At 47.4% G+C, this 16,900-nt stretch overlaps 1 protein-coding gene and 2 long non-coding RNA genes across 13 annotated transcripts in view; 2 read left to right on the top strand and 1 right to left on the bottom strand.

Moving 5' to 3' along the window:
- Window positions 1-1,356: 1,356 nt before the first annotated feature.
- Window positions 1,357-15,212, top strand: LOC138738370 (uncharacterized). The gene is made up of 2 exons (XR_011341513.1): window positions 1,357-2,312; window positions 15,063-15,212. It is a non-coding gene; the product is annotated as an uncharacterized lncRNA (long non-coding RNA).
- On the top strand, window positions 5,478-10,310 carry LOC138738365 (uncharacterized). The gene is made up of 2 exons (XR_011341511.1): window positions 5,478-7,127; window positions 9,410-10,310. It is a non-coding gene; the product is annotated as an uncharacterized lncRNA (long non-coding RNA).
- spag17 (sperm associated antigen 17) overlaps window positions 13,399-16,900 on the bottom strand; it is a 221,117-nt gene continuing 217,615 nt past the window's right edge. For all 11 annotated transcript variants that reach the window (XM_069888414.1, XM_069888412.1, XM_069888421.1 and 8 more), the window contains 2 exons: window positions 15,246-15,384; window positions 13,399-13,758 (listed from right to left, as the gene is read on the bottom strand). In XM_069888414.1, the coding sequence (XP_069744515.1) occupies window positions 13,731-13,758; window positions 15,246-15,384 (167 nt within the window). In that variant the 3' untranslated portion in view covers window positions 13,399-13,730. The remainder of the gene's footprint in view (window positions 13,759-15,245; window positions 15,385-16,900) is intronic.

Raw genomic sequence — 16,900 nt, 5'->3', positions numbered from 1 at the left:
GCCCAGTGTGCTCTGAGTGCAAGCACCACTTCTTCCGTCCAGAGAACACCCACGTCATCAAAGCCACCTGCCCCTTTGAGCGTCTCAGCGTAGACTTCAAGGGGCCCCTACCGTCGACCAACTGTAACATCTACATCCTTACGGTCATCGACAAGTACTGTGCTCTGCTCAGACATGACTGCCTCCTCAGTCATAGAGGCCCTGCACAGCATCTTTGCCATCTTTGGGCACCCCAGTTACATCCACAATGACAGGAGGTCCTCGTTTATGAGCGCAGAGCTGTGGCAGTACCTTCTAGAGCCTGATATTACTTTAAGCTATAACCCATACGGTAATGGGCAAGTTGTAAGAGAGAATCCCATCGTCTGGAAAGCGGTGACGCTTGCCCTCCAGTCCAAAGGTCTCCCCACCTCTCGCTGGCAGGATGTGCTCACGAGTGCCCTACATTCCATCCACTCCCTCCTATGCACCGCGACCTATGCCACCTCCTATGAAAGGATATTCTCTTTCCCGAGGAAATCAGAGTCAGGTACCACCATACCGGCATTGCTCACAGTTCCCGGTCCAGTTTTTTTACGATGCCACGTCCGGTACTCTAAGAACAACCCCTTGGTTGACCGAGTGACTCTGCTCCATGTGAACCCGCATTATGCCTACGTTGAGTACCCAACTTCCCCCTATTCCTTCTCCCCCAGGTCATGTGCTTGAACAGAGGGACCAGCACCACCTCACCAGCTCAGGCCAGACTGTCGACAACGCCGTTGGGGAATTGAGCGAAGCAGTGGCCGGACCCTACAGGCCGACTGGTGACCCCAATCCCGGCGCCACGGCGGTCACGCTGGATGGTCAGGCCTCCTGACCAGTACAGCCCCTAACCTCCATCCACCCTGGGGTCGGTTCTCAAAGAAGGGGTGAATGTAATAGTACAGATTCTATCACCAATGTGTATATGTATATTTTTTCTTTCTTTTTCTTTGGCTTGGCTTCGCGGACGAAGATTTATGGAGGGGGTAAAAAAGTCCACGTCAGCTGCAGGCTCGTTTGTGGCTGACCAGTCCGATGCGGGACAGGCAGACACGATTGCAGCGGTTGCAAGGGAAAATTGGTTGGTTGGGGTTGGGTGTTGGGTTTTTCCTCCTTTGCCTTTTGTCAGTGAGGTGGGCTCTGCGGTCTTCTTCAAAGGAGGCTGCTGCCCGCCAAACTGTGAGGCGCCAAGATGCACGGTTTGAGGCGTTATCAGCCCACTGGCGGTGGTCAATGTGGCAGGCACCAAGAGATTTCTTTAGGCAGTCCTTGTACCTTTTCTTTGGTGCACCTCTGTCACGGTGGCCAGTGGAGAGCTCGCCATATAACACGATCTTGGGAAGGCGATGGTCCTCCATTCTGGAGACGTGACCCATCCAGCGCAGCTGGATCTTCAGCAGCGTGGACTCGATGCTGTCGACCTCTGTATATATATACACATTGTATATATGTATATGTATATATATATATATATATATATACACACACATTACTCCTCCATAAATCTTCATACGCGAAGCCAAGCCAAAGAAGAATATGTACATATGTACAGATGGTCGTGTAGGATGACTGTGATTGGCTGAGAGTGTAGCCACACCTACTGGCAGGTCTTAAAGGATGGCTCCTAGCCAGACCAGGTCATTCTGGACTGGTCGACCTACTTGTGATATGCTCCAGTCTTTTAGTTATTAAAAGCCTTGGTTTGGATCAACGAGTCTTTGGTTCTTTTGACGCGCAATACAAGGGCAGTCAATGTGCAACAACACTGCAATGCCTTGAAGCTGGATGCTTTAGTCAACGGGATTGACTCCAGTTACATCCGACAGAGGCTGCTGGAGACGGAGCCGACCAGGCAGTCACTCTAGCCAAAACACAATCCAGTGAAATGCTAGTGAAATGCTAGAAACAAAAAAGGAAACATCCAGGAGTGCTGGAACCCCAAAGGAAAGAAAAAGGTGAACACCTGAAAAATGCTACTTCTGTGATAAGAGCTGGCACCCCAGACAGAAGGGCCCGGCTCGATTTGCTACCTGCAGCTATTGTGGGAAACTTGGCCACTTCGCTGAAGCACGTAAGGCAAAAAGTACTCCCACTGATAAGAAGAAGAAAAGAAGCAGCAAGAAAATGCATCCTGGAGCTGCAGGAATGAAAGACAACTGGGAAAAGGGGGAATCTTCAGACGAGCAGGCTGAATTGACTTCAAGTGACGGCGGTGTGAGATTGAGCTCAATTGACTCCAAACTTTGGGGGCTGTTATGGACTGGAACGGTCGACTATGAAGGACTATGGTGAGACTTTTGATTGTCTAATAGACTTGGGGAGTGCTGACAGCTACATTCACAAGAGAGTTGCCAGAGCCTTAAATTTGCAGAGATATCCAGCGAACCGAAAGATATCGATGGCTTGTTAGTGAACTTACAAAAACTGTATGGGGCAAGTGTAAAGTTACTTTAAATTTGCAGGGACATTGCCTGGCTGATGTGTGCCTCTTTATCGTGCTGGAGCTCTGCACCCGTGGTACTAGGGTTGGATATTCAATCTCAGATGAAAAGTGTAGTGTTAAATTTCGATGGGCCACTACCCACACTTACCATCCCCCGTGCTAGTTACTGCGGTCTGTCCACATTAAAGATCAAAGCTCCCCCCCTTTTCAGTGATTTATCCCCTGAGTGTCGGCCGATTGCCACTAAGAGCTGTTCTTACAGCAAAGAGGATCGTGAGTTTATTAAAGCTGAGACCCAGAGATTGCTTAAAGAGGGAGTAATTGAACCCAGTAAGAGTCCGTGGCAAGCCCAGGTGGTAGTTGTGAAAAATCACACTAAGAAACAACTGGCTATTGACTACAGCCAGACAATCAACCCTTACACTAACCTGGATCTCTACACCCTGCCACACATCAATGAAATGGTTAATTAGACAGCGCAATACAAAGTGTACTCCACTATCGACCTCAAAGCAGCTTACCACCAAATCCCCATTAAAAAAAGGAAAGAGCCTAAGGAACCTTTGAGGCTGATGGGGGGGGGGGGGGGGGTTATATCAGTTTAAAAGGGTACCTTTTGGAGTCACTAATGGTGTGTCAGTGTTTCAGAGGGAAATGGATAAGATTGTTAGGACGTATGAGTTACAGGGTACGTTTCCCTATCTGGATAATGTCACTATCTGTGGGAAAACACAGGCCGAGCACGACAACAACTTAAATAAATTTTTAGCAACAGCTAAAGAACTCAACCTTACATTAACGAGGGCAAATGTGTGTTCAACGCGACAGAGCCCATTCTGGGCTACATTGTCCGCAAGGGCGAAATCTGCCCCGTCCAGGAAAGAATGGCCCCCCCCTTAAGAGGTTACCACCCTCAAACTCAGCAAAAGCCCTTAAAAGATGTATGGGATTCTTTTCCTACTACTGCAAATGGGTTCAGGACTACACCATGAAGGCACACCCTCTGTTTGACACTAAATCTTTTCCTCTCTCTCCAATGGCCTTGAAGGCTTTTGAGAAAATTAAAGCTGATATTGCCAAAGCTGCACTCTCGTCCATTGACGAGGACGTCCCATTCCAAGTGGAAACTGATGCCTCAGATTGTGCCTTGGCAGGAACCCTTAATCAAAAGGGCAGACCAGTGGCATTCTTCTCCCGCACATTACGCAGTCCTGAACATAAACATCCTGCCGTTGAAAAAGAAGCCCAGGCTATTATTGAAGCTGTTTGCTACTGGAGACACTTTCTAGCTGGCAGAAAATTTACTCTTGTCACTGATCAGAAATCTGTAGTCTACATGTTCAGTACTAAGAACAAAAGTAAATTCAAGAATGATAAGATGGCACGCTGGGGAATATAACCCTCAATTTATAATTATGAGATCCAGTCCAGACCGGGCAGGTTAAACGATCCCTCTGACCCATTGTCATGATCTGCTGCTGGTGCTCAGCGGGAGGGGCTAAAAGAGATCCATGGCAGACTGTGCCCCCCAGGGGTCATGACATTCTTCCACTGCATAAGGTCTAACAACCTTCCTTACTCTCTGGAAGAAGTCAGGAAACTGACTAAAAGCTGTCCCGTTTGCGCAGAATGCAAACCGCAATACTTCAAAGCTCCAGAGAATTAGCTTAGATTTTAAAGGGCCGTTACCTTCATACAACAAAAATGTATATTTCCTTACTGTAATTGACGAATATTCCAGGTTTCCCTTAGCGAAATCCTGCCCTGTCATCTCGTCAGCGTCTGTCATTAAGTCACTTGACAGAATTTTCAGCATTTTTGATTTTCCCAATTACATTCATACCGATAGAGGCTCGGCATTCATGAGGGCTGAACTGCAGCGAGCCCTGCTACGAAAGGGGATTGCTACCAGCCGTACCACGACCTACAACCTGCAGGGCAATGGGCAGGTTGAAAGGGCTAATGCTACAGTCTGGAAGACTGTTAATCTTGCTTTAAAAACACATGGTTACCCTGTTACCCGGTGGCAGGAGGTGCTGCCTGAGGCGCTACATTCTATTCGGTCATTATTGTGTACTGCAACAAATCAAACACTTCATGAACGCATGTTTGCCTTCCCTAGGATTCAGGAACCATGATGGATTGGCCAGCCTGTTTATCTGAGCCTGGAACCGTGCTGCTCGGGCGCGTAAAACAGACCCCCTAGTCCGACCAGTTCAGCTACTGCATACTAACCCCATTTACGCTCATGTTAAATTCCCAGACAGGAGTGCTGACACTGTACCCCTAAGAGATCTTGCCTCGACTGTATGGTGATATGTAATTACACCAGTAAGTCACCAGGGGTCATCCTGGTGACCTTGTCTATAAAGCAATCCAGAGCTACAATCTAGCCTTCCAGGTTTGTCTTGCAGAGAGACAAGACCTCTTGGTGTACATATTAGTTTATTCAAGCTGTCTTATACTTACATTGCTGGTGTGGTTATTGTTAGTTCAATTTAATAAACTAATATGATAGCTAAGTCCGCTGCAAATGTCCCAAAGCCAGAGACTCAGCCAACAACCCCAAGCACCCAGGTTACTCCTCCAGCAGACACAAGCCCCACAGAGGCTCTACCAGCAGCTCTCAGTACCCCAGGGTCCACCCTTGCTACACCTACGGGACCAGAAACTGCGGCTTAGCCATGTGCTGCGACCAGACAGGCTGGAGCCGGCATGCACTTCGGCCGCTGGCAGAGATACTTTCTGAGTTACGTGGAAGGTGCTGAGGCATCAGATAAAGAGCTATTAATGCTGCTGTTAGCCCAGCTAGGAGACCACCCTTACTCCCTTACACAGGATGCCGGGACCTACCAAGAGGCAATGAGCATTTTACAGAGGCATTACAGTAAGGGCAACTAAAGCGGCAGTTTCCGCAAAGCAGGACGTCAAGCGCTGAAGAGCTGGCTCTGAATGGGCCGCTTTAGTTGCCCATTCAGAGCCAGCTCTTCAGCGCTTGACGTCCTGCTTTGCGGAAACTGCCAAAATGTTTGGCCTGGAAGTCAGCCTGAAGAAAACTGAGGTCCTCCATCAGCCAGCTCCCCACCATGACTACCAGCCCCCCCCCCACATCTCCATCGGGCACACAAAACTCAAAACGGTCAACCAGTTTACCTATCTCGGCTGCACCATTTCATCAGATGCAAGGATCGACAACGAGATAGACAACAGACTCGCCAAGGCAAATAGCGCCTTTGGAAGACTACACAAAAGAGTCTGGAAAAACAACCAACTGAAAAACCTCACAAAGATAAGCGTATACAGAGCCGTTGTCATACCCACACTCCTGTTCGGCTCCGAATCACCTACGGCTCCTAGAACGCTTCCACCAGCGTTGTCTCCGCTCCATCCTCAACATCCATTGGAGCGCTTTCATCCCTAACGTCGAAGTACTCGAGATGGCAGAGGTCGACAGCATCGAGTCCACGCTGCTGAAGATCCAGCTGCGCTGGGTGGGTCACGTCTCCAGAATGGAAGTCCATCGCCTTCCCAAGATCGTGTTATATGGCGAGCTCTCCACTGGCCACCGTGACAGAGGTGCACCAAAGAAAAGGTACAAGGACTGCCTAAAGAAATCTCTTGGTGACTGCCACGTTGACCACCGCCAGTGGGCTGATATCGCCTCAAACCGTGCATCTTGGCGCCTCACAGTTTGGCGGGCAGCAACCTCCTTTGAAGAAGACCGCAGAGCCCACCTCACTGACAAAAGGCAAAGGAGGAAAAACCCAACACCCAACCCCAACCAACCAATTTTCCCCTGCAGCCGCTGCAACCGTGTCTGCCTGTCCCGCATCGGATTTGTCAGCCACAAACGAGCCTGCAGCTGACGTGGACTTTTACCCCCTCCATAAATCTTCGTCCGCGAAGCCAAGCCAAAGAAAGAAAACAGTAAGGGGCATAGTGAACTCCACTCCTGGTACAGACTCATGACCAGGTCACAACAAGTAGGGGAGTCTGCCAGAGACTTTATACTCTCTCTGAAAGACCTGGCGAGAGGCTGCAACTTTAAAGCAGTATCAGCTCAAGAGTATGCGGAGGAACTTATTAGGGACAGAATTGATGCGGGCATACGGTCCACTGAGATGAGAAGTTGATTGCTGGAGAAAGGAATGGTGGGGGTTGATGAGGCAGAGACTATTGCAGAAGCTTTAGAAAGCACCAAGAAAGAATTGGAGGAGTACCCACAGGACCCTGTGGCTTGGACAACGTCACACTGCTGGACTCTCTAGCCCCACGAAAGAAAAGTTTGCTGCCTCACAGGAATTCACAGCTGCAGCACCTTGAGGGTGCCAAGTGCTTTTTCTGTGGACAAAGAAAGCACCCCAGAGCCCTCTGTCCTGCTAGAGAAAATGTCTGTTCAAACTGTGGAAAACATGGGCATTATGCAAAAGTCTGCAGATGCCCCAAGACCACAGCCAAGGCCCATTTTCATGGTAATGAGAGGCAGGAAAGCTCTTCTTTCTCCACAAACAAGAAGAAGAATGCCATGTGCAGCCGGCGATCTTGGACAAATGCTACAAAGCAGAGGACACAGTCTTCAGGAGATGAATATGACACCGAGTACTATCGGATGGAAGGACACGAAGGACACGCCAAACTTGGTTCCCTACGCATGAATCAGGTGAGTCCACACAATTTATCTGACGCCACTGTGGGCATCAAAATTAATAATGTGAGGGTAAATTGCTTAATAGATAGTGGAAGCACTGAGGGTTTTATTGACCAGGGGTTAGTCAACCACCTTGCCCTCCCCACACGCCAAAGTGAGCACCAGATCCTGTTAGCAGCCAGCAGCCTTGTGGCTGAGGTAAAACAGTTTTGCAGCGTCACTCTAGAAATCCAGGGCACAAAATACGAAGGGTTCAAATTACTAGTACTCCCTCACCTCTGTGCCCCGGTACTATTGGGGTTAGATTTTCAGTGCCAGTTAGAAAGTATTACAATAGTGCACAACGGGCCTCACCCCCCACTACGCCTTACGAAGAAACAACACTGCACCCTGTCTGTCCTGAACATAGAACCCCCTCCGCTGTTCACACACCTGACCCCAGAATGCACACCAATAGCCACAAACAGCAGGAGGTACAGCCTGAGGGACAGAGCTTTCATTAGGATAGAGGTCCGCAGGCTACTACAGGAGGGCATCATAGAGCAGAGCACCAGCCCCTGGAGAGCCCAGGTGGTTGTAGTAAAGTCAGGAGAAAAACTGCACATGGTAGTGGATTACAGTCAGACAATCAACAAATTTACACAACTAGATGCCTACCCCCTGCCACGCATAGCAGACATGGTCAACAACATTGTGCAGTATAAGGTGTTCTCCACCATAGACCTGAAGGCAGCATACCACCATCTGCCCATTAGAAACAGTGATCGCACTTACATGGCATTTGAGGCAGACGTTAGGCTGTATCAATTTTTGCGACTTCCCTTTGGTGTCACCAATGGAGTGTCCCTGTTTTGGAGAGAAATGGACTGAATAGTAGATGAGTTCCAACTGAAAGCGATGTTCCCCTACTTAGACAACGTGACAATCTGTGGCCACACTCAGGACGATCATGACACGAATTTAAAACGTTTCTTCCAGGCAGCCGAGGAAAGGAACCTAACATATAACAGGGACAAATGCGTCTTTAATGCTAGGAAGTTGCCAATCCTAGGCTACATAGTGCAGAATGGGGAAATCAGCCCGTATGCACCCTCTCCTAGACCTCCCAGTGCCACACACGCTGAAAGCACTAAAAAGGTGTTTGGGACTGTTCGCTTACTACACCCAATGGATCCCCAACTACGCCGACAGGGCCCGCCTACTTATAAAAGCCTCAGTTTTCCCACTGTGCCCAGCAGCCACCAGAGCATTCAGGGACATTAGAGACCATATCACTAAAGCTACCATGTCGTCCATAGATGAGTCGATCCCGTTTCAAGTAGAAACGGATGCATCCGATGTGGCTCTGGCAGCCAACCTAAACCAAGATGGCTTTTTCACGCGAACCCTACAGGGGTCAGAAGTAAGACACTCAGCAGTAGAGAAACAGGCCCTAGCCATTATGGAAGCAATAAGGCACTGGCGACATTATCTGGTGTGCAAACACTTCACCCTCGTCACGGACCAACGGTCTGTGGCTTTTATGTATGATAACCAGAACAGGGGGAGAATTAAGAATGACAAAATCCTGCGCTGGCAGATAGAAGTGTCTACATTTAACTACAACATTCTATACCGCCCCGGGAGACTCAACGAGCCCCTGGACGCACTGTCCAGAGGCACTTGTGCCATCCTTAACCACACGTCCCAGTTGCAGAACTTACACAATGAGCTGGGCCACCTGGGGGTCGCTAGACTGTTTCACTTCATTAAAACCCAAAACCTCCCATTTTCAGTAAAGGAAGTGAGGGCAGTGAAGCCACCCTGATAAAAGCAACCAAACCTTTTGAGCGCCTCAGCCTCGATTTTAAAGGCCCGCTCCTGTCCAATAATAGAAATGTCTATTTCCTAAACGTAATAGATGAATATTCCCATTTCCCCTTCGCAATCCCGTGTTCTGATGTATCTACAGCCACTGTTATAAAATGCCTCCAACCCATCTTCAGCATATTTGGGTACCTGAACTATATACACACAGACAGGGGAGCTGCATTCATGAGCGCAGAAGTACAGCAGTACCTGCACGAGAGAGGGATTGCTACCAGCCGCACTACAAGTTACAATCCCAGGAGGAATGGACAAGTCGAAAGGGAAAATGCCACTATCTGGAAAACGGTCCTCTTGACTTTAAAAGGAAAAGACCTGCCTGTTACTAGATGGCAAGAAGTGTTGCCAGAAGCCCTACACTCTATACGTTCTTTGTTGTGTACTGCCACTAACATGACCCCACATGACTGTATCTTTTCTTTCACAAGAAAAGCCACGACGGGCACAGAGCTGCCTAAATGGATGATGACACCGGGACCTGTTCTCCTCCGGAAGCACTGCAGACCCCACAAAGCGGATCCACTGGTGGATCAAGTGGAGTTGAGGCACGCGAACCCTCAGTACGCTTTCATCACATTCCCAGATGGAAGAGAAGACTCGGTGGCCACCAGGGATCTCGCCAGATGTGTGAACAACGCGGATCAACAAGGAACGCAGCAGCAGTCACTAGAACAGTCGTCCATCGAGTCACCCCAGAGGACTATACCACCCACCCCGGAAATCAGGACCTTGGGTACGCCCGCCCCACAGCCTGGTTCGCCTCTTCCTCGCACCCCTACTCAGAGTGAGCCTGAGAGGTTGGACTAGCTTTCAGATGGCCATGCTGAAGCTCCACTGCCTCATGCTGGCGATTCTGGAGCGAGTCCAGAAGTCAGTCCTTCCCACACGACAGACCCAGGACCTGTACCAGTTCCCAAGGTTGCAAAGGAGCCACCTGTTTTGAGACGAAGCATCAGAATTCGCAAACAACCTGATAGGTTGACATATTCATAAAACATCTCATTATATTTCAATTGCTTGCTAGATACTGGGATATTTTGGCTGTTACAGTATTCTCAAGGGCAAACATGATGTCCATGTATCGCTTGCTTCAGTCTTTTCTAGCAGCTGTCCTTTTGATTTTAACCCTTCTTCTGCCGGGGGGAGACTGTGGTGAATGTCTGCCAAGCTGCCTGTCTCCCCTCTGGCAAGCCTTGCTGTACTAACATTGGCTTAACATCTACTGTTAAGGACACTCCCCTTGGATATAACTGTAACTTGGATATAACCTATTGTCCGTCATTATTGTACCATGAGTTTCTGCTAATAAAAGCCATGATTATTTTTTGACCACATCATCTTTGTCTACTCCATCAACTGGCACTTCACTGAGCCAGTTGAGCGTAGTCCAGGCCAGGGGCGAGAGTGTTGATGGCTGGGCGTGAGAGTGCGTCTGCCACCACATTGCCCTTGCCGGCCCTGTGCCGGATGTCGGTAGTGAACTCCGACACATATGAGAAGTGGCGCTGTTTGGCAGACCACGGGTCCTTGGCCATCGCCAATGCCTGGGTGAGGGGCTTGTGAACCGTGAAAACTGCCCTCCAGAAAGTAGCGAAAATGGCAGATGGCCAGGTACAGTGCCAAGAGCTCCCGGTTGAAGGCGCTGTACTTGAGCTCCGGTTGGCACAGCTGTTTGCTGAAAAATACCAGCGGGCGCCATTGTTCATTGAGCCACTGTTCCAGGACACCCCACTGCTGTAGCTGAGGTGTCCACGGAGAGTGCCATGTGCGCCTCCGGTCGTGGATGTACCAGCAGTGTTGCGCTGGCCAGAGCCTCCTTTGTTGTCACAAATGCATTGTCCTCCTCTTCTGGCCAGGCCAGGGTTTTTTCATTGGTGGCCATGAGCGCGACAATGGACGCATGGTGTGAGCGGCCCCGGGGATGAACCGATGGTAAAAATTCACCATCCCCACCAACTCCTGCAGGCCTTTCAGGGTGGAGGGTTTGGGGAAGTGTTGGACAGCCACCACCTTCTCCGGCACTAGGGTGGCCCCAGCCACCAAAATGGTATGCCCCAAGAACTGGAGGGACCCTCTGCCAAACCGGCATTGGCCGCGCTGACTCTGAGGCCAAAATCCACCAGATGGGTAAAGAGGGTGTGGAGATGGGCCTTGTGCTCTTCGCGGTTGAGACTGGCCATCAGTATATCATCCAAGTAGATGAACACAAAGTCCAAATCCTTTCCCACTGCGTCCATGAGGCGCTGGAATGTTTGGTTCGCGTTCTTTAGACTGAAGGGCACGCGGAGGAACTTGAAGAGGTTGAAGGAGGTGATGATGGCCATCTTGTCCACGTCATCTGAATGCACTGGGATCTGATGGTATCCTCGCACGAGGTCCACTTTGGAGAAAACTTGTGCGCCGTGCAGGTTGGCGGATAAGTCCTGTATGTGGGGCACCGGGTACCTGTCGGGAGCTGTCCAAGTGCCGGACTATTCCCAGCTCCTGGAGCCTGGAGAACTCCTCTTTTGCCTGCTGAAGTTTTTCGGGCAGCAGCCGTCTGGGCCTAGCGTGCAGCGGGGGACCTTGCGTGGCAATGTGGTGGAAGACCCCATGCTGGGACAGGGCGGGGTTGAAGCGCGGCTCCAAGATGGTGGGGAACTGTGGAGGATGTCAAAGAACACATCCCTAGTGGCAGCTACGGTGGCAATTTCGGGCCTGGAAGCGTCTGCTGTGTCCAACTGTATGGAATGGAACATGCGGGCGTTGACCAATTTCTTGCCCTTCATGTCGACCAAGAGACCGTGAGCCCTCAGGAAGTTGGGCCCCAACAGCGTGATGCCCACCGAGGGCAGGACGAATCTCCAGTAGAATTTCTCCCTCCCAAGGATCTGTGCCCTGTGGGTGCCATAGGTCCTGATGGTGGAACCTTTGGCCGCCTGCAGGGTTGAACGGCGAGATCAGGTGCGAGACTCTAAGGCCATGTGGGAGAGGATGCTCAACTCAGCCCCTGTGTCCACCAGGAAGTGGCGGCCAATGGATCTGTCCGTAACATGAAGGAGGCTGTTCACGTGGCCAGCCGTTGCAGCAATCAACGGCAGCTGGCCTAGCCGTTTCCCTGAAACCCGCAGGGTTGCCAGCACTTACGGGCTTGTGCTCCCCAGCGCTGGTGGTAGAAACACCAGGTTGACTGGCTCTCCTGTGGCTTGGTCTTGGAGGCTGCCTGCGAGTAGCAGGCAGGCAGTTACCTGGTTGAGGGATGTCTCGTTCTCCTTCTTTGTTTGCCAGAGGTCGTCCATGCAGGCCGCTGCTTTTCGCGGGTCTGAGAAGTCCCCATCTGTAAGATGCAGACTGATGTCCTCCGGAATCTGCTCCAGGAATATCTGACGAAAGAGAAAACTTGCTTGTGATCTTCCGCCAGGGCCAGCATCTCGTCCATCAGTGCCGAGGGACTACGGTCCCCAAGCCCATCCAGGTGTAGCAGCCTGGAAGCCTGTTGCTGGGGAGTGAGCCAGAAAGTTCCCAGCAGCAGATTCTTGAGGGAAATGTAGTTGCCCACAGCTGGGGGGTGGTGGATGAGGTCATCCACCCTCACTGCCGTGTCTTGGTCCACCATGCTCACGACGTGGTAAAACATTGTGCCGTCTGCGGAGATGTTGCTTTCTCGAATCGCATTCTCGGGCAGTGGGTCCAAAAGGGGGGAAGCTTGATGGAGACAGCGTTAACCTCTGCGAAATCCATGTTACTGGAGTCCAGAAAAATGTCTGGGCTCATCAGGGTCACCACTATGGCGGTGTGAGCAGTGTAAGAAGCACAGCCACCACATTGAGGGTCATTAACGACTGTTTTATTTGAATCTGGCTCATGCCCCTTTAAGGGCAGCGTTGGTTCGGTCTCCACGTGCGTGATGAGGTCACCATGCTGCCTGGGGCGTGAGCCGCAGGCAGGAGGTTTGTCTGAGGAAGAAACCCTCGACGGCATCATTTTCCCAGGGCTGCCCCGCCACATGGTGTTACAAGCGGGGCTGGTTCGCCCTGAGCGAATGTGCCGCCACAACCTTTTAATTTCTTTAGCTGGTTTCAAGCCAGGATACTGCAGAAAAAAGAACTTATAGCCATTGTTTCTGGCATCCAGTAATTCATTTCTCTTGCACTCATCTGCCCAACTACTTCTTGATACTGAAGCAGTTAAAGGATCTGTAATGAATGGCAGATGATATTCAGACCAAAATGTAAATGATTGAATATTGTGAGAAGATGGGTTGTGGGAAATAGATCTATGCCTGGAAAAAAATTGGGTAGGAGCATGGAAGATTAGATGAAGAAAACAAAAGTTATTTAAATTGGTTATGTTTGAGGCCAGGATTAAGAACAGGCCTATTAGGAAAGAAGGTGAGGCTTACTGTAAAATAAAGCACAATGAATTGAATTTGAAAACATTTAGGGTAGCCAAATAATTTCATTTTATTTTCTATGTAATTTAATTGGGACATTTTTAATTTTAAAGAATCTTGGAAAAAATAATTATTGCAGCTTTCTGTTTTAGTGGGGTTTCAGCAAAGTTTGTTCCTTTTATTATTGATCTAGACAATAAAGTAAATGTCCACAAATCTACTATTAAAAATATAAGATAATAAGCCATTATTTTTTCCATTTAAAAAGAAAATATCACGTTATGACATGAGATAGTTTGACTTATTTGGCAATGCTTAAAAATGGAAAGCTGGATCAGAATGAAAATTGTTTCACCATAAGTCAGAATCTTTAAGTTTCACATGGGATGCAGTTGCCAACGGGATCTGAAACAAAGGAAAAAGAAAAATCACTATTGGCATCCTAAATAATTATTGAATAGCCTAGTTCACAACTGCTCTGACTCCCTGATCTCTCAGCTGATAGACACCTGAACATAGAGTCAAACCCATGGAGTGGATAATGATCATGTCCGAGTGTTCATTATCCACTGTGAATCTACCAGAATGCCAGCTTCCAACGGGAAACCATAGCTCTTTGGTCAACTTGTATAAAATAGTGTGATAGGTTTTTATATTACTTTATAGCTGAGAACTTTTTTTTCATCTTCTTTGCCTTTTAAATGGTTCCAATTATTCTTACAGATTTAGAGTTAGTTTTTCTTTTAACTGAGCCTATGGTGGTGTGAGCCTTGCTAGCACTTGTCGGAGAAGCCAAATGGCGTCCTAAATTCAAAGAGCAGAAGAAATCCTACACTGCCCATGGGTCCAAGGATAAGGAGAAATACTCCACTGAAGAGTAAGCTGAGACCAAGAATGTCTTCGAAAAGATCAAGATGCAGGAAGTTTCTGCCACCATTTTTATTATTTTGCAGTTATTATTACTTCTATCTCATTCCCATTAATAGTCCTCATCTGGAAGTGCCCAAAATCCATGGGAATTGATTAATAAAAAAGTAAATAGATGAGGAAATAAGGGTTCAGGCCATTGATGGCATTTTCATGTGGGTGGAAGATTAGTGATATGTAGGAATTCTTCCAACAGGAAATTCATGTTAAATGCCTGTTCACAATTGTGTTTCACTATCTGTTCCAATTCTCTGCGATTTTAGACAAGTCAGCAAAGGAAGACCCAGCCTTCTCATCTTTCTCTTCAGGCCATATTCATTTTTGGATTGAATTCCTAGTTCTTTTTGATCGTCACTTGTTTTCCTTTTAACATATAACTAAGTCTGCCTATATGAATCCAATATTTCCCAACATCAGTAAAAACACAATGCTGGATAAATTCAGCAGGTCAAAGAGTGAAGATAAAGATCTATAACCAATGTTTTGGGCTTGATCAAGGTATGAGTAAAATGTAGACAGGTGCCTACATATGTTGGTTCTGGAGCTTTATCTTTGCTATATAAAGGACTCTATTTGACCTGCCGAGTTTCTCCAACTTTGTGCTTTTACTTCAATCACAATGTCTGCAGACTTTCGTGTTTTACTCTTTCTCAACAAGAACCCGATGGGCCTGCCCAATACTAAGTTCCTTCTTTATATCAGAAAGGTCTTACAATTCTTGTGTTTGTTATCATTGTAAAAATATTCTTATGAACTGTATGAACATGAATTCTGTATCACAGTCAACAGGTATATGGATCTGTGAACATGAAGCTTGACTGAGCAAGGCTATGCAGTTTCTGACAGTGAATTGGAAGATTAATGGATCTGGTTTGACTCTTAAGTGGATCTTGGCTAAATCCATTTACAAATAAACAAGAATTCATGAGTAATCAATATTTTCTCATTTTATATTCGATGTATACCTGTTATCAGAGCTTTGCGGGTAATGTATGATGTCCATGTGAAAGATGGGGTCCGTACAGATTAGTCGTACTCCTGCTGCTTTCCCATCCTTTGGAAACTCCTCTGGTCTGTTCTTGTAAACATATTCTGTTAAAACTGGTGAACTTTGTTGAGGACAATGTTTTTTTGTGTTGTTCAGGTTTCAGATATCACTTTATGCAAATTGATTTTGCTTGTAATTTATCTTCCCTTTGTTTTCCTAAAGGATTTTAAAATTTTATCCAGAAGTAACTGAAATTTATGAACATGTTTCCAATCTCACTCTGCTTGGAAGCATTGGCTATGATCACATTTTGGATTTGTTTTTCTGCTTCTTCCTGTGAGAGCTGTGTTTTTGAGATACTTAAATCTGTGTATCCTTCCTTCGATGTGGAAATAGCTCCTGCACAGAATATTCCAGATGGAGTCCGGAGAGAGGACAAAATAATTGGAGCAAGATTCCTCAACTAGTGTGCTCAAATGATCTTGCATTAAAAACCACCGTTCCATCTCTGTGCTTGAGATCCAATGGGTAATTTCTGTTCTGTTAGTAGATAATTCCCAATTGAGATCATTATAAATCAAAGGGACTTAAAAGTCTCCTCATGATGCAACTATAACCAATGCATGGAATTGATAATATTTTTTATATGTAATGAGCAGCCTCTTGATTTTGGGTGAAGGTTAGAATATCTTTGTCTGACCACATTCAGTATGAGATTCCGTCAAATAATGAAAAGGTTCTAGTTAATGATGGAACGGTGGTTTTTAATGCAAGATCATTTGAGCACACGAGTTGAGGAATCTTGCTCCAATTACTTTGTCCTCTCTCCGGACTCCATCTGGAATATTCTGTGCAGGAGCTATTTCCACATCGAAGGAAGGATACACATACAACAGAGGGAGTGCAATGAAGGCTCCTGGGATGGTGGGCTTGTCACATAGGGAGAGTTAAGTGAATTATGGCTTATAGTTTTGGAAGATTGAGGCAATAGCAATAAAACATATAATCTACTAGATAGGCTAGATGCACAGTTGCAATATCACCTCTTTGTGGCTTCTAGAATCTGGGGTCACAGTCTCAAAATAAGGGATGAGGCATGCAGGACAAGGTGAGAAGGATCCCATCGTTCAATGGCTGGTGGTTCTTTGGCCAGGGAAAGCTCATGATATTAAATGAATCGAAGAATTCAGGGGTCATTGCAGGAAAATGGTGCTGAAGTAAAAGAAGAATCAGCTATTATCTTATAGGTCAGCGGAGCTGGAACAGGGACCATATGGCCTATTCCTGCTTGTATTTCCTACACCAAAACTAACATCATTAAGCCTAGAGAAGCTTGCAAGATTACTCAGAAAACATTGAGGCAAACTAAAGCAGAATTCGCACAAAAACTGCAGATGCTAGAATCTAGCAAACAATGATATGTCTAAGGAACCCAGTGAATCAGACAGCATCCTTGAGTCGAAATGGTCACTCAATGTTTTAGGTTGTGATGTTTTATCGCTCAGCCTCCACACCATCAAAAGCAGACCACAGCCTTCAGATACCCCTGATACTGAGCTACAATTTCTACCTTTTCTGCTGCAATAGAATTAGAACTTAAATATTGAATTGGGACAGAATTAATCAGATTTC

This window comes from Narcine bancroftii, chromosome 7, assembly GCF_036971445.1.
Source record: "Narcine bancroftii isolate sNarBan1 chromosome 7, sNarBan1.hap1, whole genome shotgun sequence".
In the NCBI taxonomy this organism is placed as follows: Eukaryota; Metazoa; Chordata; class Chondrichthyes; order Torpediniformes; family Narcinidae; genus Narcine; species Narcine bancroftii.
This window is presented reverse-complemented; position numbering and strand designations above follow the sequence as displayed.